This window comes from Balaenoptera musculus, chromosome X (genome assembly GCF_009873245.2).
Source record: "Balaenoptera musculus isolate JJ_BM4_2016_0621 chromosome X, mBalMus1.pri.v3, whole genome shotgun sequence".
Taxonomy (NCBI): Eukaryota; Metazoa; Chordata; class Mammalia; order Artiodactyla; family Balaenopteridae; genus Balaenoptera; species Balaenoptera musculus.
The window spans coordinates 113,205,538-113,228,884 of NC_045806.1; the positions used below are offsets into that span (position 1 = coordinate 113,205,538).

The 23,347-nt window shown below is 40.7% G+C and overlaps 1 protein-coding gene across 4 annotated transcripts; it reads left to right on the plus strand.

Moving 5' to 3' along the window:
- The first annotated feature begins 221 nt into the window (after positions 1-221).
- ZNF449 (zinc finger protein 449) lies at positions 222-21,359 on the plus strand. 4 transcript variants are annotated; one of them, XM_036841129.1, is made up of 6 exons: positions 222-295; positions 3,366-3,815; positions 5,508-5,712; positions 17,784-17,897; positions 18,094-18,714; positions 20,950-21,345. In XM_036841129.1, exons 2-6 carry the CDS (start codon positions 3,462-3,464, stop codon positions 21,045-21,047), a joined length of 1,392 nt encoding a protein of 463 aa, XP_036697024.1. In that variant the 5' UTR covers positions 222-295; positions 3,366-3,461; the 3' UTR covers positions 21,048-21,345. The 4 variants fall into 4 exon arrangements, with proteins under 4 accessions (XP_036697024.1, XP_036697021.1, XP_036697023.1 ...); XM_036841126.1 differs by having other exon boundaries at positions 18,094-21,359; XM_036841128.1 differs by lacking the exon at positions 222-295 and adding an exon at positions 363-848 and having other exon boundaries at positions 18,094-21,073.
- The last annotated feature ends 1,988 nt before the right edge of the window (positions 21,360-23,347 follow it).

Below are 23,347 nucleotides of genomic sequence, written 5' to 3' on the forward strand. Positions count from 1 at the left end.
AGGGCTGACGGGAGAGAAGCCCTCGCTAGGATCTAGAACTGAAGCACGCCCCACCCAGTCCCCGGGAATCTAGAGTCGCTTAAGACCGGAAATGGGATGGCTTCCAAAAGCGGCCTCAGGCCGAGGGGAGACCAAGGAAACTCCCAGCCTCTCCCGCGTCAGCATCCTTAGGGGCCGCGATCTTTAGGCGAGTGGCGTGTAGCCTGCCGGGGGTTGTAGTCCGCAGCGCGGCCGCGCGCCTGCGCCCTGGGCAGCTGCACCCGGTGAGCCTGGGAGAGCCGTGGGCGCTGAGGCGGTGAGTCCCGGAGCGGTCAGAGGGCGTGGCCGTCCCTGGGGCGCGGGCGCGGGGAGCGGGGCTCCCTTCCCGCTCGGGCTGCGCTAACCGGCCGCTTCCAGCCCCGATGCGGGTGCGGGCACGGGAAGGAGCGACGGGCGGCGGGCCCCTGTCCGGCCCGGGTCCCCGCCGCCGCTCCCTGCGACCCGGCCGGGCCTTCCCGGGCTTCTCCGGGGCGGGGAGCGCCCCTCCGGGCGGCGGGACATTCTCCCCGGGGAGCACGCTCGGGCCGCGCCGCGGCCACCCGATTTTGATCCGGCTTTTAGGCTTGTCCCCCTATCCTTTCCCCGAGTGCCCTCTCTTTACACCCTTCTTCATCCACGGGCCCTGTGGGCCGGCTTCATTCAGGAGGCTTTGAGGAGAAGCCATCAGCCCCGGGGTGGAGTGAAGTTTTCCTCCGGAAGGGCCGACGGGGAGAAAGCCAGAGGGTCAAGTCCCTGGTCGGCGTGGTGGAAGGTTGGGGACCGTCCGCGGAGGGCTGCCCAGCTGTGAGGCTGGAGCGCACTCAAGGCGGGTCCGTAGCCCAAACCAGCACGGTCCCTGGATGCCCTCCAGCGACGGTTAGGTGCCTTGGCGGGGTGGGGTGGGAGGAAATAGAAGCTTCCTAGGAAATGAGCTTTCTGAGCGCTTCCTCTGTGCCAGGCACACTGCTGTTCCTTTCCCTGCGCTGGGATCCGCCTCAGGAACTTCTGTGAAAGAGATGCTGTGATTATCTCGTGTTAGCGACAGAAGCCCTGGGCGTCAGGGCCTCAGAGCTAGCATGTTATCACGAGATGGGTCTGCCGCTGAAGCCCAGGCTGCCATCAAGATAACAGTGCTATGGGGGCAGTGTCCATCTGGGATGACTGGGTGGGATCATGAGCATATTTTTCCTTGTCCCACCACTCCAAGGAAGAGGACAGGTACGTGAGGCGTCCTGGCAAATGCAGACAGAGAGGAGCCACAGCACACGGGGCGGTGGGGGGAGCGGGCACCGGTGTTGAGACCTGTGGGGACATGTACGTGACGGCCTCTGTGACCTCAGAGGCTGCACTCAGAGAACATGTGGATGTTTGGGACGTGAGCAGTGCAGGAGTCTGTAGATTCCAACCTCCTCCCCACTTCCCTCTGGCGTTTACTGTGTGACTTGGGACAAAGTTATGCAGTCCCCCTCAGCCTCAGCTCAGTCCCCTCGTCTGTATTCAGGGCACAGTACCAGAGCCCACCTCCTAACGTTGGGTGAGGGCTAAATGAACCAATACATGTGGGAGGCTTAGAACAGTAGCTGGCACGAGGCGTGATGAATGTGACAGATGTTCTTGGTTATTAATGTAGACCCGATTCCTGCTGGCCTGCCCTGTTGCCATGTGTTTTGCTCATGAGAAAGTCACTTAGAATGCTGTTTCAGGATGAGGGTCACGGTGATGTTGCCTGAACTACGCAGAACCTCCAGTGGAGAGGAATGAGGGACTGATTGGTGGTTTGCTGTCTTTGCAAGGCATGGCCCTAGCTAAGATGCCCATGGTTGAAGGTGACTAAAGGTTACTCAAAGGTAGATGGACTTTCATGGTTCTTCACCATTGTAAGCATTGCTCCTCCATTTCTTCTGTGGCCTAGCTACATTCAGAAACACAAGACATTTGAAATTAGGCTGGGAGTGGGTTTAAAGGCCACTAAATCTGTAGGGGTTCATTGGGTCCATGGAATTCTAGAGCAGAGCTGTCCAATAGAACTTTCTGCAAAGATGTCTCTTTTTTAAAATTTTTATTGGGGTATAGTCGATTAACCATGTTGTGTTAGTTTCATGTGTACAGCAAAGTGAATCTGTTATACATATACATATATCCACTCTTTCTTTAGATTCTTTTCCCACATAGGTCATTACAGAGTACTGAGTAGAGTTCTCTGTGCTGTACTCAGTATTAGTTATCTATTTTATATATAGTAGTGTGTATGTGTCAATCCCAATCTTCCAGTTTATCCCTCCCCCACCCCTTACCCCCCGGTAGCCATAAGTTTATTTTCTACATCTGTAACTATATTTCTGTTTTGTCCATAAGTTCATTTGTAACCTTTTTTTAGATTCCACATATAAGCGATACCATATATTTGTGTTTGTCTGACTTACTTCACTAAGTATGACAACCTCTAGGTCCATCAGTGTTGCTGCAAATGGCATTATTTCATCCTTTTTTTAATAGCTGAGTAATATTCCATTGTATATATGTACCACACAAAGATGTCTCTTGAGCACTTGAAATGTGGCTAGTATGAATGAGAAATTGAATTTTTAGTTTTAATTAATTTAAACTTCCACATGGGACTATTTTGTTTTTACTGAGGTGTAGTTAATTTACAATGTTGTATCAGTTTCAAATATACAGCAAAGTGGTTCAGATACATATGTATTTGGTCGGCCAAAAAGTTTGTTCGGTTTTAAGTGAAAATAAAAGACACATTTTTCATTTTCACGAGAAACCTTATGGAACAACGTATTCACTAACCAAACGAACTTTTTGGCCAACCCAATATGTACATATATGTATGTGTATATATATATATATATATATATACACACACACATACACATATGTGTATATATATATATATATATATATATGTTCTTTTTCAGATTCTTTTTCCATTGTAGGTTATTATAAGATATTGAGTATAGTTCCCTGTGCTGTACAGTAGGTCCTTGTTGTTTACTTATTTTATGTATAGTAATGTGTATCTGTTAATCCCAAACTCCTAATTTATCTCTCCCCCGACCCACATGGGACTATTGAATACCGTATTGGATAGCACAGTTCTAGAGAATCCGTGGATGGTCTTGAAGATTTTGTAAACTTTTTGAAATTGAATGCAGAATTTGCTGTGATATGTATCTTTCTAGAAATTGTCCATGACTTTCATCAGATTCTCAAAACCGCCCAAAAGATTATGATCTGCTTCTTTAGGGCTTTGGAGAAAAGTAAGCAAGTTAAGGGAGGTAAGTCTGCCCTATGGTAACCACTGCTGTTTCTCCTATCTCATTTTGTCCCATCCTCAGCTTGTAGGTGGCTCTGCCCGGAGGATAACACAAAGAAAGAAATTGGAATCTGCCGCTTCGGGACCCAGATAAATTGTACAGTGCTGGAAGGTGGCGATGGCTGTGGCCCTGGGTTGTGCAATCCAGGCCTCCTTGAATCAGGGCTCGGTATTTCAAGAGTATGATACCGACTGTGAGGTCTTCCGCCAGCGCTTCCGGCAGTTCCAGTACAAAGAAGCAGCTGGGCCTCATGAAGCTTTCAACAAACTCTGGGAGCTCTGCTGTCAATGGCTGAAGCCAAAGATGCGTTCTAAGGAGCAAATCTTGGAGCTGCTGGTGTTGGAGCAATTCCTAACGATTCTGCCCACAGAGATAGAGACCTGGGTGAGGGAACATTGCCCAGAGAACAGAGAAAGAGTTGTGTCACTGATAGAAGACTTACAGAGAGAACTTGAGATACCAGAGCAGCAGGTGAGAAAAGAGGTTGGGATCTTGGGAATTAGACCAAAAGAAGTAGCAGAGGCAGTTGGGACTGGATCAGACATTCTGTCTGGTGCCTCAGGATTTCCCTGCAGGGCTTTCCATTTTTTCCTTCTGCTGGAATTGTCATATGTTTCAGTGATTCTCAACTATTAAACCCAACTCCACTTCTATAACAGATATTTGGTAATGTCCCCTTTACTGTGCTAAAATGAAATTTATAGATAATGTAACCTCCTTACATACACCGAATTAGAAAAAAAATCAATATAATAAGTGCTCTATGGGCCAAATATTGGACAAAGCCTGTTTTTATACAACCCATGAGCTAGTAATGGTTATTACCTTTTTGAAGAGTGGTTTAAAAAAAAAGAAGAGACAACAGACCAATACTACCCACAAAGCCTAGAATATTTACTGTCTGTCTCTTTACAAGAAAATTTTGCCAACCCTGAGTCAAGTAGAGTCTAGAAGGAATATAAAGGAAAAGGAATGTGATTTCTTATGAACTAATAAGCATGTGAGCGTGCACATATTTGGGCCTGACTGCACCAAAACTTCAGGAGGTTGTCATTTGCTTGAATCTATGCACAGATACACTGGGAAGGCGACAGGCAGAACTTCTGACTGATGTGATACAGCTCAAACACTGTGAGCGGTGTTGCTGTTGGTCATATGATTTCTCAGAGTGGCAGACAACTCTTGGTCAGTCCAAACAATAAGTAGTATAGTCTTCATTTGATTTCCAAAGTAATGCTTTCCTAGAGCATTCAAGTCATGCTAAAATATGCAAAAATATTTTGTGTTTATACAACCAACAGGGTGAGGTCCTTGACAGGTTCTTTTTATCTACATGAATGTTTGAGGGAACATTCCTAAATTGTTTGGGGGGTGGAACAATTCTGCCCTGTGAATTATTGGGTTGGCCAAAAAGTTCGTTCTGGTTTTTCCATGTTACAGCAAAACCCGAACGAACATTTTGGCCAGCCGGATATATAGACTCCCACCTCTGGCTCGTTACATTCTGATAGCCACCACCTGCCATCATAGGCAAAATGCCCCATGTGGGCAGTGGCGCTGGTCTCTGTTCAGAACCATCGAGTGAAACCCATAGCTGAGCACGGGCAGAATCTTTGGGAGAAGAAAGTGTTTGTTGGTGGGCATTAGGGGCACTTCTGCCTGGTGTGTTGATGGGGTCAACTCTCCTTGGAGTCATCCAAGGTTCCCTGTCCCCCTAGGATAGAATGAATTTATGGTTTCCCTTCCTTTCTCCATCTTCTTGGTTTAGCTTACCAAATATATTTTATCTTTGTATGGTCTAGTCGTGCACCACCCAGAACGGTAGCCACTAGCCAGGTGTAGCTCTTAAGCACTTGCAACGTGGCTAGTCCAAATCGAGATGTGCTGTAAGTATAACATGCACAGCACGTTCCAAAAACTTAGTATGAAACAAAAGTCGGTGTAATATCTCGTAACAATTGTTTATATTGATTACATTCTGAAATTATGATATTTTAGATATATTGGGTTAAATACTGTGTGTTATTAAGATCAACTTTACCCATTTCATTTTTTGGTTCATATGGCTTCCGGTACATTTAAAAGGACATGGGTGGCTTGCATTATATTGCTACTGGGCAGGGCTGGTCTGGACTTCAGTGACGGTTCTGGCATTTCCCCCAGCTCGATAGGCAGGAAATGCTCTTGGAAGAACTGGCACCAGTGGGAATGGCACACATACCGCCAAACATCCACCTGGAGTCACCCCCACTCCAAGTAATGGGACCTGCCCCGGAGGTCCCAGTGGCAGAGGCGTGGATCCCACAGGCAGGGCCGCAGGAGCTGAGCTTCGGTGCTGCTGGGGAAGGCCAGCCCTTTCTGGACCCTGGTAAGGCAAGGGTTTTATTTCCTTTCTTTGGTTTCCATTTTGAGAGCTCAAGAGCTCTCCAGGGTTGAGGTTGCTTAGAATACCGATTACCTGATGGAAACAGGCCACTCTGATCAAGAGTAGAAGGAGGAGGGACTTCCCTGGCGGTCCAGTGGTTAAGACTTTGCCTTCCAAATGCAGGGAGTATGGGTTCGATCCCTGGTCAGGGAGCTAAGATCCCACCGGCCCCGCGGACAAAAAAACCAAAACATAAAACAGAAGCAACATTGTAACAAATTCAGTAAAGACTTTAAAAATGGTCCACATCAAAAAAATCAAAAAAAAAGAGTTGAAGGAGGAAGTATCTCTCTGGGAATAGCTGGGCACAAAGCACCTTCGATCGAATGGGATTGAAAACCCCTTAAGCTAATGACCCTGCTCAGGAAGCCAATTTTTCTCTTTTCAATTTTTTTTTATTGTGGTAAAATACCCACGACCTAAGATTTGCCACCTTAACCATTTTTATGTGTACAGTTCAGTGGTATTGAATACATTTATAATTTTGTGGAGACATTACCAATATCCATCTCCATAACTATTTCCATCTTGTAAAACTGAAACTCTATACCCATTTAAACAATAACTCCCCATTTTTACATTCCACCACCGCCCCCCGCCCCCGGCAACCACCATTCACCTTTCTGTTTCAATGAATTTGACTACTCTGTGTACCTCATATAAATGAAATCATACAGTATTTATCGTTTTGTGACTGGCTTATTTCACTTAGCATAATGTCCTCAGGGTTCAGAATTTCCATCCTTTTAATAGCTGAATAATAATCCTTTGTATGTATATATCACATTTAGCTTATCCATTTTCCATAAACGTATACTTGGGTTGCTTCTACATCTTAGCTATTGTGAATAATGCTTCTGTGAACATGGGTGTAAAAATATCTGTTTGAGACCCTGCTTTTAGTTCTTTTGGGTATATAACCAGAAGTGAAATTGCTGGATCATACGGCATTTCTAGTTTTAATTTTTTGAGGCACTTCCATTCTGTTTTCCACAGAGACTGTACCGTTTTACGTTCCCACCAACTGTGCACAAGGTTTCCAATTTCTCCACATCTTCACCAACACCTGTTATTTTTTTTTTGATAGTAGCATTCCTAATGCGTTTGAGGTGGTATCTCATTGTAGTTTTGATTTGCATTTCCCAAATGATTAGTGATGTTGAACATCTTTTCATGTGCTTATTTACCATTTGTAAATCTTCCTTGGAGAATGTCTAATCAGGTCCTTTGCACATTTTTGATTCTTTTTTTGGTGTTGTTGAATTTTAGAGTTCTCTCTATATGCTGGATATCCATCCTTTATCAGGTATATGATTTGCAAATATTTTCCCCATTCAGTGGGTTGCCATCCTGGGGTCTCTAGTACACAAGACAGAAAATCAGTCCCAGGCACCTTGGAGCTTCAGCTCCTATGGATGATTCAGATATGAAAATAGGACTGTAAAATGATGTATTGGAGGGAGTAGGATGCTATGGGAGCTCGTAGGATTGCCACCTAACCAGCTTTGGCAGAGAGGGAAGGCATCCTTGAGGAAGGGGGATCTGGGTAGACACCTACAAGATGGATTGGAGTAAGCCTGCTGAGTGGTGGAAGTGGGGAGGGGAGAGGGCTTTGGACAGAATGGGCAGCTTATGCAAAGGCTCAGAGGGGTAGAGAGCATGGCATATTTGAAGACTTCCTGCTGCAGTGTGAGGGCGCAGAGGAGAAGCAGAGGAGCCAGAGTTGCATTGAAGAGGCTGGAGAGAGAAGCAGGGTCCTGGATCTTGAAGAACTTTGTCAGCCTTGTTGAGAAGATATGCTTTATTACCAGGGCAGTGGGGAACCACTGGATGTTCTTAAGTAAGGCAGGGATATACACAGATTTGCATTTAGAAGGTCACTCTGGCTACAATAAGAGAGGGAAGACTAGAAACAGCTATCCTGCAATCATCCACCTTAGAGAGGATGATTTTCTGGACTAAGATTGTGTCGGTGGTGGTAGAGAGAAAAAGACCAATTTGAAAGATAGGTAGGAAATAGAAATTATGGGACTTGGTGATTGACTGGGTGTTGGATGAGGAAGAAAAAGAGGTTAAGGATGGTATCCAGGATTCTGGCCAGTGAACTGGGAAGATAGATAATATTATTCACTGACACAGAGAACAGAAGAAGAGGATCAGATTTGGTGGGTCAACGTGAGTTTAGATTTGACCATGTTGACCATGTGGAGTCTGAGGTGTTTGTGGGTCTCTATAATATTTTAAAATAAAGGTGACAACAAAGAAAAACCGACAACTACATATGTATGTATATTATGGTCAAAGCAGAACTATATAATATTGTCATTTACCTTCCAATCTTTACATTACCTATAGTTTATAGTCTGTTTAAAAGTTCTAAAAAATCTGTAATTTTGTATTTATGCCAGCAACAAGTAGTAAAACTTAGCTAGAAATATTTAATGATAAATGTTTTTGCACATGCACTCTCATTCCCCATGTTAATTTGCTCCTCTTAGCAACAGTCCCAGGTACAAAGATCACAGATGATGCCAAACAGCAATGTTGCTCTTGATTGTAATACTTTACTCTTTAAAGCACGGAAATGTCCAGTGTATTCAACAAGGAAGAGATAGAATGAATTAAACAAGTAAAATATACCAGTTTGGAGGAGAGGAAACTACCCCTTTTTCATCACTGTTGAAGTGATATATTATGCTTTGCAAAATGATGCAAGACTTATTGTTCCATAATTTAAAGGTTGCTTATACTTTTACTGGTTTTTTTTTAAATGAAAACATCTTCGGTATATTACATGAAGCACATCATATTGTAGGCTGAGTGAAAAGCACAGGATGCTGGCAGAATAGAAGAACTTTTAAAGTAATGGAAGAGGTCAGTTGATTTTATATTAAAGTTTGGAATGTATTCCCTGTTAGCAAAACATTAAGTTGTTGGGTATATATAAAATGGAAAAAAATATATGTATATACATGCATATATTCACCTAATGATATTCATTCAATGTGAATACAGAGGGGCATGGGAAGAGAGAATAAGAGAGAAAGAGGGAAGAACTTAAGTAGAAAATATAAAGAGATCTAAGAAATACATAAGCTTTAAAAAATCCCTTATTTGAATTCAAGCCAGACACACCAGATGTTAGAGATAGGCAAAAATATTAGAATGTCTGCAATAAGAAAGAAAAGATGTGCTGGTCCTAAAAATATAAAGTATACCATGCTTATCTTTGAAAGTCTGGAGTTCAAAATTAGTACACCAAATTTGGAACAATTTTCATTTGCCAAAGCCTCGGGTTTTTAAAATTTAACTGCATGAGCTTACACTGGGAAATTGTATGCAAAATGTCAAAGGTCACATCTTTTTGGTGATGCAGGATATGAGAGATGAAAATTTAAAGTAAAATTAGGGCAAAAAATGCTGTCCGCAAAGCAACAAAAGAGTCTTGTAACTTAAATTTCTTCAGATTATTCTATTATACTAAATGATGTATCATTAGCTAATATCCAGCCCTAACAATAGTAATGATATTTCTTGGTACAGTGGAGACTTTGTGACACAGTGTTTGATAATGGGGCTTAATGAAGTCATTCCCTGAGCCTGGGATGGGGGGAACATTCATCAATCAAGCACCTTCTTTGTTAACCTCAAGTTGCTTTTTCCCTCTTTGTATTAGATAGCTTTTGCTGAATAACAAATTACCCCCCCAAAATTTAGTAGCTTAAAAGAAAAAGCACTTATCACTTCACAGTTTCTGAGAGTCAGGAATTTGGGAGTGGTTGACAGGGTGTTTCTGGCTCAGAGCTGCTCATGTAGTTGCTGTCAAGATGTCAGCAGGGGCTGGCAGGAGACCTCAGTTCCCTGCTAAGTAGTCTTCTCCATAGGCTGCCTGAGTGTCCTCACAACAGGGCAGCAGATTTCCCCCAGAACAAACGAATCAAGAGAAAGCAAGGGGGATGCCACAATGTTTTTGATGAACTAGTCACACACCATCACTTCTACCATATTCTGTTCATTAGAAGAGAGTCACTAAATCCAACCCACACTTAAGGGGAAGAAAATTAAATTCCACCACTTGAAGGGAAAAATATCAAAGAATTTGGAGCTATATTTTAAAACTACTGTGCACCTATGCTTCCCTGTCCCTACTAACCTTTTACTTTATACTTCAGTTTTTTTAGGTCAGAAAGTAGTTTTTAAATTGAAGTATAGTTGACTTACAATATTGTATTAGTTTCAGGTGTACAACCTAGTGATTCAGTATTTTTATAGACTATACTCCATTTAAAGTTATTATAAAATATTGGCTATATTCCCTGTGCTGTACATTATATCCTTGTATCTTTTTTTTTCTTTTTCTGCAGTCAATTTTTCTTGAGTAAATTTCTTCAGTTAATTAGGTCAAATAAAATATACCCATGATGAGTCTCTTGGCTATAACCATGAGGTGAGTTTAGCATCCTGGACAACACATTATCATCACTTGGAAACTAAGGTTCTAGACTATAAAAGACGGAAGCAATGGTTGAATTTAAGGTAATAGGCTTTGGTTTCTATTTGTAGGACCCTCTTATTTTATACCAACTGACTAGCAATTGATGTTTCTTCTATTGCTGTAAAACCACTCATCCAATGGTAATAGTAGCTACACAGACTAGTCTGCATTGAGGGTGAAGAGAAGAGCCCCCTGACAGAAGTAGAAATTAGAGCCTGCTTTCTGACTGCCATTCAACATTGATTCAAAGCCCTGGAGCCAAGCTATAAAATATACAGTGAGCATCCTTGTGTATATGCAGGTGTCGATAGGATAAATTTCTAGAAGTGGGGTTGATTGGTTAATGGGTATTTAAAACTTTAATAGATATTGTCAAATTGTCCTCCAAAATTGTTGTACCAATTTATTCTCCCACCACAGCATATGAGAGTGCCAAATTCTCCTTGCCTTCACTTATTCTGTATCATCAAAGTGTTTGATCTTTGCTGTATAAAAGTCATAACTGTTATCACCATGTTAGCAGATAGAAGGAGGGCTGATATCTGTGAAAACCTTTTCAATAAGCGTCCAATTCATTCAGCATCTGTGATGGTATGCTATGGAGTGTGTAAGAGTAGAGGATAGGAACTAACGTCAGAAGGGTGGAAGATGGGTCAAGGAATGGTCAGTGGCCTCCACTGACATGGGTCGTGAGCATAGGTTGGGAAATGCAAACTGGTTATAGTGTCAGGAGCAGGGCTCTGAGAGTCCAGGAAGTGGAGGCTGAGTGCACCAGAGGCACAAGGATCTGCATGTTATGTAGGATGTAGGACGACAAGGTGAGTGGGGGGCAAGGTTGGTAGATAATTAAGAAGTTCATCCAAGAAGAAGCTCAAGTATGAGCACATGTTCTCTGTATCCAGAGATGGTGTAAGGTGCAAAGTTAGGTTATTGAGATTTTTCTTCCTTTCTAATATAGGCATTCATAGCTATAAATTTCCCTCTAAGCACTGGTTTTACAGTCCTAAGTTTTCATTTTCATTTCGTTTCCATTTACCTCAAAATACTTCTGATTTCCCTTTTGATTTCTTCTTTGACTAATTGGTTACTTAGGAGTATGTTGTTCAATTTTGAAATATTTGTGAAGTTCCCAGTTTTCTTTCTGTTATTTATTTATAATTTCATTCCATTTTGGTGGGAGAATATACTTTGTAATTGTGATCCTTTAACATTTTTTATAAATTTTTATTCATTTATTTATTTTTATTTTTGGGCTGCATTGGGTCTTTGCTGCGCGTGGGCTTTTTCTAGTTGCGGCAAGCGGGGGCAACTCTTCATTGCGGTGTGCGGACTTATTGCGGTGGCTTCTCTTGTTGGGGAGCACGGGCTCTAGGTGCATGGGCTTCAGTAGTTGTGGCACGTGGGCTTCAGTAGTTGTGGCATGCAGGCTCTAGAGCGCAGGCTCAGTAGTTGTGGTGCACAGGCTTAGTTGCTCCGCGGCATGTGCGGTCTACCCGGACCAGGGCTTGAACCTGTGTCCCCTGCATTGGCAGGCGGATTCTTAACCACTGCACCACCAGAGAAGTCCCCTTTAACATTTTTGAACATTTGTTTTATGGTATAGTATCTCAACTGTCCTGTAGAATTTTCTCTGTGCATTTGAGAAGCATGTATATTCTGCTGTTGTTGTTGGTTGGAGTGTTCTATAAATGTCTGTGATGTTTAGTTGGTTTATGGTAATTTTTAAGTCTTCTGTTGTTGATCTTCTGCCTAAATTTCCTATCCAATAGTGCAAGGAGATATTGAAGTCTCCAACTATTACTATTCAATTGCCTATTTCTTTTACTATTTCTGTCCATTTTTTCTTCATGTATTTTGGTATTCTGTTATTAAGTGCACGTATGATTATAATTGTTACATCTTCCTGATGGATTGATTCTTTTATCATTATAAAATGATTCTCTTTATCTCTAATAACTTTTTTGTTTTAATGTCTATTTTGTCTGATATTAATATAGTCATTCTAGCTGTCTTGTGGTTACTACTTGCATGATATATCTTTTTCCATTCTTTTACATTCAATCTATTTGTATCTTTGAATCTGAAGTGTGTCTCCTTAGACAGCATATAGTTGGACTTTTAAAAATCCAGTCTGACAATCTCTGCCTTTTGATCGAGTTGTTTAATTCATACCATTTAATCTTATTTTTGATATGGTTGGATTTATATCTGCTATTTTACTTTTTGTTTTTGTATGTGTCTCATATCTTTTTTGCTCCTCTATCCCTCACTTACTGCTTTCTTTGACACTAATATTTTGAATCTAACACTTATGTACTTTAATGAATTTTCACTATTTTTAAAGTTATTTCCTTAGTGGTTACTCTAGGATTTATTATGTATACCTTAACTTATCATAATCAGCTTTGGATTTATACTAACAATGTCAGTGAGCTATAGAAATATTTCTCCTATGTAACTCTATTCCCTTTTTCCCCTTTTGGGGTGTTACTATCATACATATTATATCAAAAATGTTACAAACTCAACAATATCTTGTTATAGTTATTACTTTATATAATTTTAAGACTTTTAAAGGAGCTGGGAGAAGAAAGGAAAACAACTATATGTTATAGCTTTTGTTATATTAACATTATTTATCATTTCTGATTTTCTTCATTCTTCCTGTGGATTCAAGTTACTAACTGGAGTCATTTCTTTAGCCCAGTACAGCTTTCTCCTACCCACTTCATTTGTGCTGTTATTGGCAAATATAATACATTTCTATATGTTATTTGCCCAACAATATACTACATACATACTGTTTTATATAATTGCTTTTAAAATCTTTTAAGACAAGAAACAGAAATTTGTATTTGTACTATCTTTTATAATTAAATAGTTACCCTTACTTGTGCCCTTTGTTTTTCCATGTGGATTCAGGTACTGTTTGGGATCACTTGCTTTCAGACTAAGGAACTTCCTTTAGTGTTTCATGTTAGGCAAGTCTGCTACCAATGAACTCTCATCAGTTTTTGTTTATCAGAAATATTATGTCATATTCATTTTCGAAAGATAGTATTTCTGGATATAAGATTCTTGGTTGACAGTTTTTATTTTTCTTTGAACACTTTGAATATATTATCCCACTGTCTTCTGGCCTTTGTTGTTTCTGATGAGAACTCAGCTTTTAATCTTGCTAGGGTTCCCTTGTAAGTGGCAAGTCATTTTTCATTTGCTGTCTTTCAAGGTTTTTTCTTCTTATTTGGCTTTTAGGATTTTTACTCTGATATGTCTGTTTGTAGATCTCTTTGTAGTTATTGTACATGGAATTTATTGAGCTTCCTAGATGTGTATATTGACATTTTTAAATACATTTGGGGAGTTCGGGGCCATTATTTCTTCGAATATTTTTTCTGCTCCTTTCTCTCACTCCTCTCCTTCTGGTTCTCTCATTATATATCTGTTGGTGCACTTAATGGTGCCCCACTTTTCTCTGAGACTCCATTCATGTTTCTTCATTCTTTTCTGCCTCTGTTCTTTTCATAGCATAACCTCTATTGATCTGTCTTCGAGTTCAGCAATTCTTCTGACAGTTCAGATGTACTCTTAAGCCACTGTAGTGAATTTTTCGTTTCAGTCATTGTACTTTTCAGCTCCAGAATTACCACTTGATTCTGTTGTCAAACCCAAGTTTTTGTGCCTGGCACACAGTGAGGCCAAACAAACAGAAATGTTGGAGTTTGGAGCAAAGAAAGGTTTATTGCAGGGCCAAGCAAGGAGAACAGGTGGCTCATACCTAAAAGACCTGAACTCCCTGATGGGTTTCAGGGAAGAGTTTTTAAAGGCAGCATTTGGAGTGAGGACTGCAGGGTGCATGACTTTCTTCTGATTGGTTGGTAGTGAGGTAGCAGAGTGATGTTTCAGGAATCTCAGTCATCAACTTTCTGACCAGTCTGGGGTCTCAGAAGGTAGTTACCATCCTCCACCTGGGTGGGGAACCTTAGCTCCTGCAGAACAACTCAAAGATATGTATCAGATTATTTTATACACACACACACACACACACACACACACACACACACACACACATATGTATATCTCCCTTGAGGAGGAACTAGGACTCTGTTTACTGAACTATTGTTTCTTGACTGCTTTTCCTTTGTTTCTGCATTCCCTCACTTCCCTAATTAGTAACTGCTTGAATTTGCTCTTTGGAAGTCAGGGAAGGCCTAGGAGACTAAAGCCTTTTTCTACAAACAAGAAATGGAGGACACAGAGAGTCCTGCTTGGTTTCAATCCCCCCTTTGCATTGATACTCCTCAATCCTGAGGGGGAACAGGTGCCAGACAAGAAAGGGAATAAAATTTGGGATAGAGAGGTTAATCATAAACTCAGCAGAGGAACTCAGTTTTAGGGGGACTCTGTTTCAATTATTTTTTAAAATAATTTCTATCTATTTATCGATATTTTTTAAATTTAATTATTTATTTATTTTTGGGCTGCATTGGGTCTTCATTGCTGCGCACAGGCTTTCTCTAGTTGTAGTGAGCAGGGCCTACTCTTTGTTGCGGTGTGCAGGCTTCTCATTGCACTGGCTTCTCTTGTTGCGGAGCACGGGCTCTAGGCGCACGGGCTTCAGTAGTTGTGGCATGCGGGCTCAGTAGTTGTGGCTCACGGGCTCTAGAGCACAGGCTCAGTAGTTGTGGCGCACGGGCTTAGTTGCTCCACAGCATGTGGGATCTTCCTGGACCAGGGCTTGAACCCGTGTCCGCTGCATTGGCAGGCGGATTCTTAACTACTGCGCCACCAGGGAAGTCCCTATTTATCAATATTCTCTATTTGATGTGATGTAATGTCATCATAATTTACTGTACTTCTTTAATCATGGTTTCCTTTAGTCCTTGAAACATATTCATAATGGCTACTTTGAAGTCTGTTAAATTAGATATCTAGTCACTTTCATAGGCAGATTCTGTTGCCTGCTCTTTTTTTTTTTCCAGTGTAGGGGTCATACTTTCCTGTCCACATACATGTCTTGTTTTTTGTTGGAAACTGGACATTTTAGATTACATACTGTAGCAACTGTGTGTCCTTCTTCTCACTCTCCAGAGTTTATTTATTTGTTTGGTGAGTGGCTGGATTATTTTAGTGAACTCTAGTTCACCCTGCAATATTAAGCATTTGATATTGCCCTCATGGAGCACAGCCTTGGGTGTGCACATAGTCACCCTGGAATGACAGTAGTTTTTGCAGGGCTTTCTTTGGCTGTCTCTTGCCCTGACCAGACCCAGCTACTAATTGCCAGCTAATTGCTCTATTGCATTCAACAATGCCCTGGAGCATAAATTGCTCTGTAGACTAATTCAATCAAATTCAGACACCTTAGATGGGCTAGTTCCTGAGGTCAGTTTTTGAGATTTGTTCTGATCCCAGGAGGGCTCCTCCCAGCTGTCTCTTTCCCCAGTTCTCTTCTGCAAACTAGTCAGCCTACAGTTTAGTGTGTATATGCAATAAATCTATCACTCTTTCCAATTGCCTTTCATTACAGCCTCCACTCTTTTTGAGCGTATCCTTAGGCTTGAACATCTCCTCTCTCTCTTGGAAATGAAGTCAGTTTCTTTGAGAAGACTTTAGGAGCTACCTCTTTTAAGGCCTGCTTGTCCTCCCAGGCCAAATCTCTGATGCGTGGCTCTGGAGCTGGAGGTGGGGACAATAATGTGCTTATCTCTGAGTCACATTGCCACTTTAGGAGCTGAGCACTAAGTCTGAGCCTCAGGTCTTCTTGACTTGCCTCTCCAGGCAAGAAACCACTGCCTTACAATCACAGTTGCCTTACAAAACCACAACTGCCTTGCAAGGGCAATCAGGGCCCTAGTATTCTCAGCAATACTACACCCAAGGTAGATAGATCCTCTATCCCACCAGTGGAGACTGGGTAGATGAAAGGAGCCCTCACCTCTCAGCCACAGTGGCCTGGAATTTAGACTCAACAGTAGATAGCTAAGGGTAGGGTGACAAATGCTGGGGTCCTGCCCCTCCCAGGAAGATATCCCTCTGAATGGGAGCTGGGGGAAAGAGAGCCCCAGGCTCTTGGCTATGCCAATCTGCAGTGGAGCTGGGAGAGGGACTAAAGAGAACAGTTTTGGTTTAAATACGTAAGACTCTTGCTGTTCTCTATAAATTTTAGCAGAGTTTTTAAAATATTGGACTGGCCAAGAAGTTCATTCAGGTTCTTCTGTAACAGCGTATGGAAAACCCAAATGAACTTTTTGGCCAACCCAATAGATGTTTCCTAATTTTCTAGACTTTGAATGTTTCTTTGTTATTTTTAGTAATTTTCACCAGTTTCATTAGGAAATAGGTCTGCAAAGCTCCTCATGGTATCGTGTTGGAAGTCTGTCTCCCTCCCTGCATTTAGATTATAAATTAGTGTTTCACACCTAGGCCTTTGCTACTCTCTCTGCTTATTTCAAGTTTCAGTTTGCTCCTACTTTTATGTAATCGCAGCTTTCCTTTGATCTATGACCTCCATTTTTATTTGACCTCGGTCTCATTACCCTCTCATCCTATTCTTAGCTTTGAAACCCAAACAAAAACAATATAGTGAATTTAAACAGAATTTTATTTGCAACGCATTTTTGTTTCTTAATCTTAAAAGGTCCTTTTTTCCACGAAAATATAAAATAAGGTATTTTAGTCCACTTCCTATGTTTTGATATGTTTTAAATTTTAAAGTTTCATCAAATTAACTTGCTGACATTATTTTAATGATGCTAATATTTAAACATCATGCTGCATTTCGATCTCAGATGAGCCACTTCCAACCCAAACTTGATGGCAGACCGGTTAACTTGGCCAGAGCAGAGGAAGGCGAGGAAGGGGTGTGGAGAGAGGATGGGAGTCAGAGTGGCTCTCCTCAGTGAGGAGAGGGTGGTAGGACACAGCAGAGCACTGAGTGTAGAAACTTCTCTGGTTGTCCTTAGCTTGACAGTGAGAAACACTCTTTGATGGTTACTTGGGTTAATTTCAAGAGGATCCACTTCTAGTCTTCAGCTGAAACAAGCATAAAGACTGCTTTTCTGGTTGCTAACCCAGTCAGTTTCCATTATAATTTGAAAATCTCAACTGAAATTATTCCAGTAAGCAGTTGTATAACTTCTGGCTTTACCTCTCTCTCTTTACGTAGTACTCAATAACAGCATTTCTCAGTTTTAATGTGCCAAAACTTTATGAAGATTTACTTCATATTTTGGCTCTAACCTAAATAAATCTATTATCAAAATAGATACAGTAGCAATTTATTGTATTGATTTCTGCACAGAATTGATTTACTCCCTTTCCATAGGTTAGAAGAGAATAGGCTTGTTTTGTTCTTATCTTAAAGAAAAAAAAGACTCTTGCAAGAGATTCCAGATGACATAATAGTAGTTGAGGAGGAAGTAGATATTAAGGGCCATATGTCCAAGATATCAGCCTGAACTCTGGAAAAATCTTTGATGACCTAAACTATTATGCTTCTCATCTTTCTTCTGGCCAGGATATCCAATACCAAAACTCGACGTGAGCTTTCCATTGGAGCATAGAGAAGAGGCATGGGTGAAGGAACTACAAGATTCCAAAGAAATTAAGCAATTACTCGATTCCAAGTTAGGTAAGTAATCATTCGTTGGTAACACAGAAGAAAGAAAAGAAAAAAAATCAACTTTGAACAAGGTAAAGAGTTTTGGATTCTATTGTACTTAAGAATGTCTCTATTTCTACTGGTGGTTTAATATAACTCTTCATTTTCCCTCATGTTCTTTTCAATGTGGGACACAGTGACATCTGCATTCTGTTTCTTCTCTCAGGTTTTGAGATCGGGATAGAAAATGAAGAAGCTACTTCAGAAAAACAGAAGAAAATGGAGAATATGTATCCATTTATTGTTACTTTAGAGGGGAATGCTCTTCATGGCCCCATCTTGCAAAAAGACTATGTACAGTTAGAAAATCAATGGGAAACCCCCCCAGAGGATTTACAGAGAGATTTAACAAAACTTGTAGAGCATCAGAACCCCTCAGCAGGAGAGAAACCTGAGAGCTCCAACTTGGAAGAACCCCTCAACCCTAGACCCCATAAGAAAAAGAGTCCAGGAGACAAACCTCACCGATGTTCTCAGTGTGGGAAATGTTTTGCTCGGAAGTCACAGCTTACAGGGCACCAGAGAATTCATTCAGGAGAGGAACCTCATAAGTGCCCTGAATGTGGAAAAAGATTCCTTCGTAGTTCAGACCTTTACAGACACCAACGACTTCATACGGGGGAGAGACCCTATGAATGCACGGTGTGTAAAAAGCGATTCACTCGGCGGTCACACCTTATAGGGCACCAGAGAACCCATTCTGAAGAAGAAACATATAAATGCCTTGAGTGTGGGAAAAGCTTTTGTCATGGATCAAGTCTTAAAAGACATCTGAAAACTCATTCAGGTGAGAAACCTCATAGATGTCATAATTGTGGGAAAAGTTTTAGTAGGCTGACAGCTCTTACTTTGCACCAGAGAACTCACACTGAAGAGAGACCATTTAAATGTAATTACTGTGGGAAAAGCTTTAGACAGAGACCAAGCCTTGTTATTCATTTAAGAATTCATACAGGGGAGAAGCCATACAAGTGTAGTCATTGTTCTAAAAGCTTCAGACAGAGAGCAGGCCTTATTATGCACCAAGTCACTCACTTTAGAGGTCTTCTTTAAGGATTGTTAAAGGAAACAAGTCCTACAGAGATTGACAGTAACTCAAAAAACAAAATCTTAAACCTGCAGCATCCTGTTTGTCTTGGAAGAATTTTTTTGTTTGAGCTTATAAGAACAGCTTTTTTTTTCTACTTTAAAAACCCATCTTCCAAGTCATATGAATTCTAGAGTATCCATCTACTCTTGCAGTTTTCCTAGATTTGATTTATTCTGTCTCTACAACTCTTATTTTTTTATTACATTGAAAAATTTTGTGAACCAAGCCAACTGTATCATAGATGTAAGCATAAAAATAATGGCAGTCCTTTTCAGGGTAGGGTCAACTAATGGATAATCATATTTATCTGACATATCTATTATAGCAGCACCATAATTATTCTGCTGTCATTATTAAAGGTGATTATATTAGTTTAAAGCTTTATATGTGTCCCAAGTGGCAAGAAAGGAAACAGTGTATTTTATGAAATAATGAAAATGTGTTAGGAACACATGGATGAAGACGATTTCATTTGCCTGGTATGAACTGGGTTCTTTCCATTGAAAATTTTATTTTTGAGGAAATTAGAATTTTAATCTTTACTTTTGAATTTTCAAAGTTGGCTAGTCTGCTTAGTTGCAGCCTGGGGTGATGCCGCTTAGAGCTGAGTATTGATTTGATGATTTATTTTGTTCCCAGAATAAGTCAGCTCTTTGTGGAAGAACCCATTTGACAGTTGAAGTTATACAAGTGGAATCTAATTTAATTTAGATTGACTGAGGAACCAGTGTCCATTGCTTTTCACTCTCCTTTGCTATCCAACTATGTATCTCTCAGTGCTTTTGAATTTTACCCATCCTTTAATTCAGTGTCTCCCTAAGTGTGTGTCATAGAACACCTAGTTCTACAAGATAGTCTGCAAATAAGTTTGGGCATCACTTCCTGCTGTTTCTGCTTTGTAGATTCACAGCGCACATCAGCATGTAAGAATTCTGAGAGGTCCTCTGGTAAAGGCAGAAAAAGCACCTCTTTTGGCTCAGTGTTTTACAGTCCTGTTTGAGCCCAGAACCCTTTTTCATGTATACCCAGTAATGACCCACAGAGCTAGTATTCTGCAAATATTCTTTGGAACACACTGCCTTTAACAGATATTTCTATAGCTATCTGTATAGTCTGATTGTTCCCAAGCCTCGTTATCTCCAGTTGTCTCAAGGGTGTTATGAAAAACTCTTTAAACTTATATGTTTTTTATGTAACACACACACACATTATTTAAGGAGGTGAAGGTCACTAATTCAGATATTTATACGTTGCTCAGTGATTCACAGCCTCTTTGAATTTTACTTATAATCTCACACACACACACATTGCTACTTATATAAATGTTCTCATATAATAGTGGTAATGACTCAAGTTCCTGTAGCAAGGGAAGAACTCTCTTTGTCAGGTAAAGCTGTTAATACATGAAAATATTCATTCAGCCTAGTTCCTTGTTGTAAAATACAAGAAAGAGGACATTCAAGTATTTCCCCTTTATGAGGATACCAGTCATCCTTTCCTTAAACTAGAATTACGGAAAGAATATTTTTTTCTATTCCATTGAAGTTCTTGGAAGTGATATTTAATATAAGCATTTTGGGGGTATCTACTATGTGCCTAACTAGTCCTGTTCTAGGCTTAATGAAAACTAGTAAAGAAATTAATTCATAAAGAGTTTATAATATCTTTAGTAAAACAAGAGTTGGGAAACAAATGGAGAGCAATGCAAGAGAGTTTGTAGTTAAGTGCCAAATCATATCAAGTGCTAGAGCCAGGATGTGTCTTTCATTTTTGTCATCTAGGTCCCAGTATGATGCTGCTATAAGTTTGGGGTTAAAATTGAGATCCCAGTAGCAATAAACATGGAACATGGGAGGAGTCTGAATGTAGAGGTGAATAATACCGAATGTAATGGCTTCTCTTTTCTCTCTTGTGTAATTGCATTCAATCCAGGACAGTGCCTTAGAATGGATGTGCCCAACTGCTCTGTATCTATGCAATATTTTAATAAAGTGGAAATGTATGTGCCCTTCCTGCTTCAATCACATTAACTAATTGTTTGAACAACTTAGAGATGCTTCCCTGAGCAGTGGCAACAAGCCCCACGATGGACTCCTGCCCCCAACCTCAGTTGGAATCACTTTACTCCCTGCAACCATGGCGCTGGGTTTATGTATCAGTTTCAGCATTTAATACAATCAATTTAGCTAGTAGTGTTAGTTGCAATCATAATATGAGCTGTATCATCTATATCATAAACACACATGACTGGATTTTACAGGGTAGAGAACATCTATTATCCATTTCTTTGTCATAGTGTCTTGTATATAATAAGCACTAATAAATATTTGTGGCATTGAATCAAGAATTATGTGAAATAGTCCTTGGAAACATATCATAGTTAAAACATTGTGTGGATGTGCCTAATTATACTTCTGAGCATTTCAAAAAGATAAGGGCAAAATACAGTACGTACCTCCTAAGTATTACGAATGGCAAAACACAGTACCCACCTCGTAAGTACTATGAAGATTAAATGAAATATATTTTTTTCAGGCCCTGCACAGTGTACACTTTCAATAAATATCCAGCATATCGTATCTTAAGTATTTGTTGTTTAGTGATAAAAGCATTTAAGGCTATGGATTTTCCTCTAAATATGTCTTTAGTCACATTCCATACTTTTTATATATAATGCTTCTATTAGCCAGGATCCTCAGAGAAACAGGTAGGATGGGTAGATGGATATATATATACACACACATACATATACATATGTGTATGTATTTATATATATACACATATACATATACATATGTGTATGTATTTATATATATATAAAATTAGATTTATTATAGAACTTCACTCATACAGTTATGAAGATTGACACATCCCATAATCTGCCGTCTGCAAGCTGGAGGACCAGGAAAGCTGGTGGTGTAATTCAGTCCAGGTCCGAAGATGTAAGAACCAGGGGAGCCAATGGTTTAACTCCCAGTCCAAGGCCAAAAGCCTGAGAATGGGGGGTGGGGGGAGAGCTGCAGGTGTAGGTCCCTGAGTCTAAAAGCCAGAGATAGATAACTAATGAGAACCTACTGTATAGCACAGGGAACTCTACTCAAGGCTCTGTGGTGACCTAAATGGGAAGAAAATCCAAAAAAGAGGGCATATATGTATATGTATAACTGATTCACTTTGCTGTACAGCAGAAACTAACAACATTGTAAAGCAACTCTACTCCAATAAAAATTTAAAAAATAAATAAAAGCCAGAGAACCAGGAGCTCCAGTGTTCAAGGGCAGGAAAAGATGGACATCCCAGCTGAAGAAGAGAACGAGGGAATTCGCCCTTCCTCTGCCTTTTTCTTCTATTCAGGCTCTCAACAGATTGGGTGATGCCTACCCACATTGGTGAGGGCTGAACTCTTTACTCAGTCACTGAATGAATGCACATCTCTTCTGAAAACATTCTCACAGACAGGCCCAGAAATAATGTTTTACCAGCTATCTGGGAATCCTTTAGCCCAGTCAAGTTGGCACATAAAATTAACCGTCACAATGTTATTATTGATGACTTCAAAATTATTTATTATCACAGTTTTCATTATAATTCCTCTTTGACCCACGAACTGTACAATATTGCCATTTTCCTCTTAAGTTTTGGTTCTCCTGCGCTGTGATTAGAAAATGAGGTTCACTCTATTTCTACATTTAAAGTTCATTTAGGTTTTTGAAAAAGACACATATTTGACAAAATTTGCTAAGTGTCCTAAAAACCCTAGAGAATCAGGATTCTATTTGTAAGGCACAAATTTAGAATACAGTCTTGGACCTCTAAATTACTTTAATGTCTTTGGCAATGCCCTTGGTGTTTGTGAAGAGGCAGTAACTTAGAGGAGATTGCCTTCCTCCCCATTTGGCCCCCCTGCAATTTTGTACTCCCCATTCCCTTGGTAAGAGTTTTATTGGGTCCATTTTATGGATGTTATATGGCGATTGCTAACAGCTGTCCAGCTATCAAGGCTGGCCCTAAAAGCAGGAGGCTAAGAGACCTCGGAGAGACTTACTCTTTCCCAGCCAGACTGAGAAAACTCTCCCTCGGGATTCCACAGTGGTCTGTCCTGAAAGCAGCGAGGACCTGCAATGGGCACTTTGAGGTTTCTGCGACAGTGGCCCTCCTGAGTCAGCAGGGATTGCTTCCCAGTGTGCTGGCGAGGTTGTCTAGGGAACAGACAGGTGGATCAGTGCCCAACTGGCTCACCATCAGGTGGGGGAACAGAGACATGAAGCTTTGCCCTCTTGCACCTGCATCACCGTAACATTCTGAAAAGAAACAGTCTTAGGCACTTCCA

Excerpts from the sequence above, each read along its gene's own strand:
- ZNF449 (XM_036841126.1), top strand. The coding sequence starts at position 3,462 with ATGGCTGTGGCCCTGGGTTGTGCAATCCAGGCCTCCTTGAATCAGGGC. Across the intron at positions 5,713-17,783 it reads CCAGCCCTTTCTGGACCCTG|GATATCCAATACCAAAACTC; the intron begins GTAAGGCAAGGG and ends TCTTCTGGCCAG. Across the intron at positions 17,898-18,093 it reads ATTACTCGATTCCAAGTTAG|GTTTTGAGATCGGGATAGAA; the intron begins GTAAGTAATCAT and ends TTCTTCTCTCAG.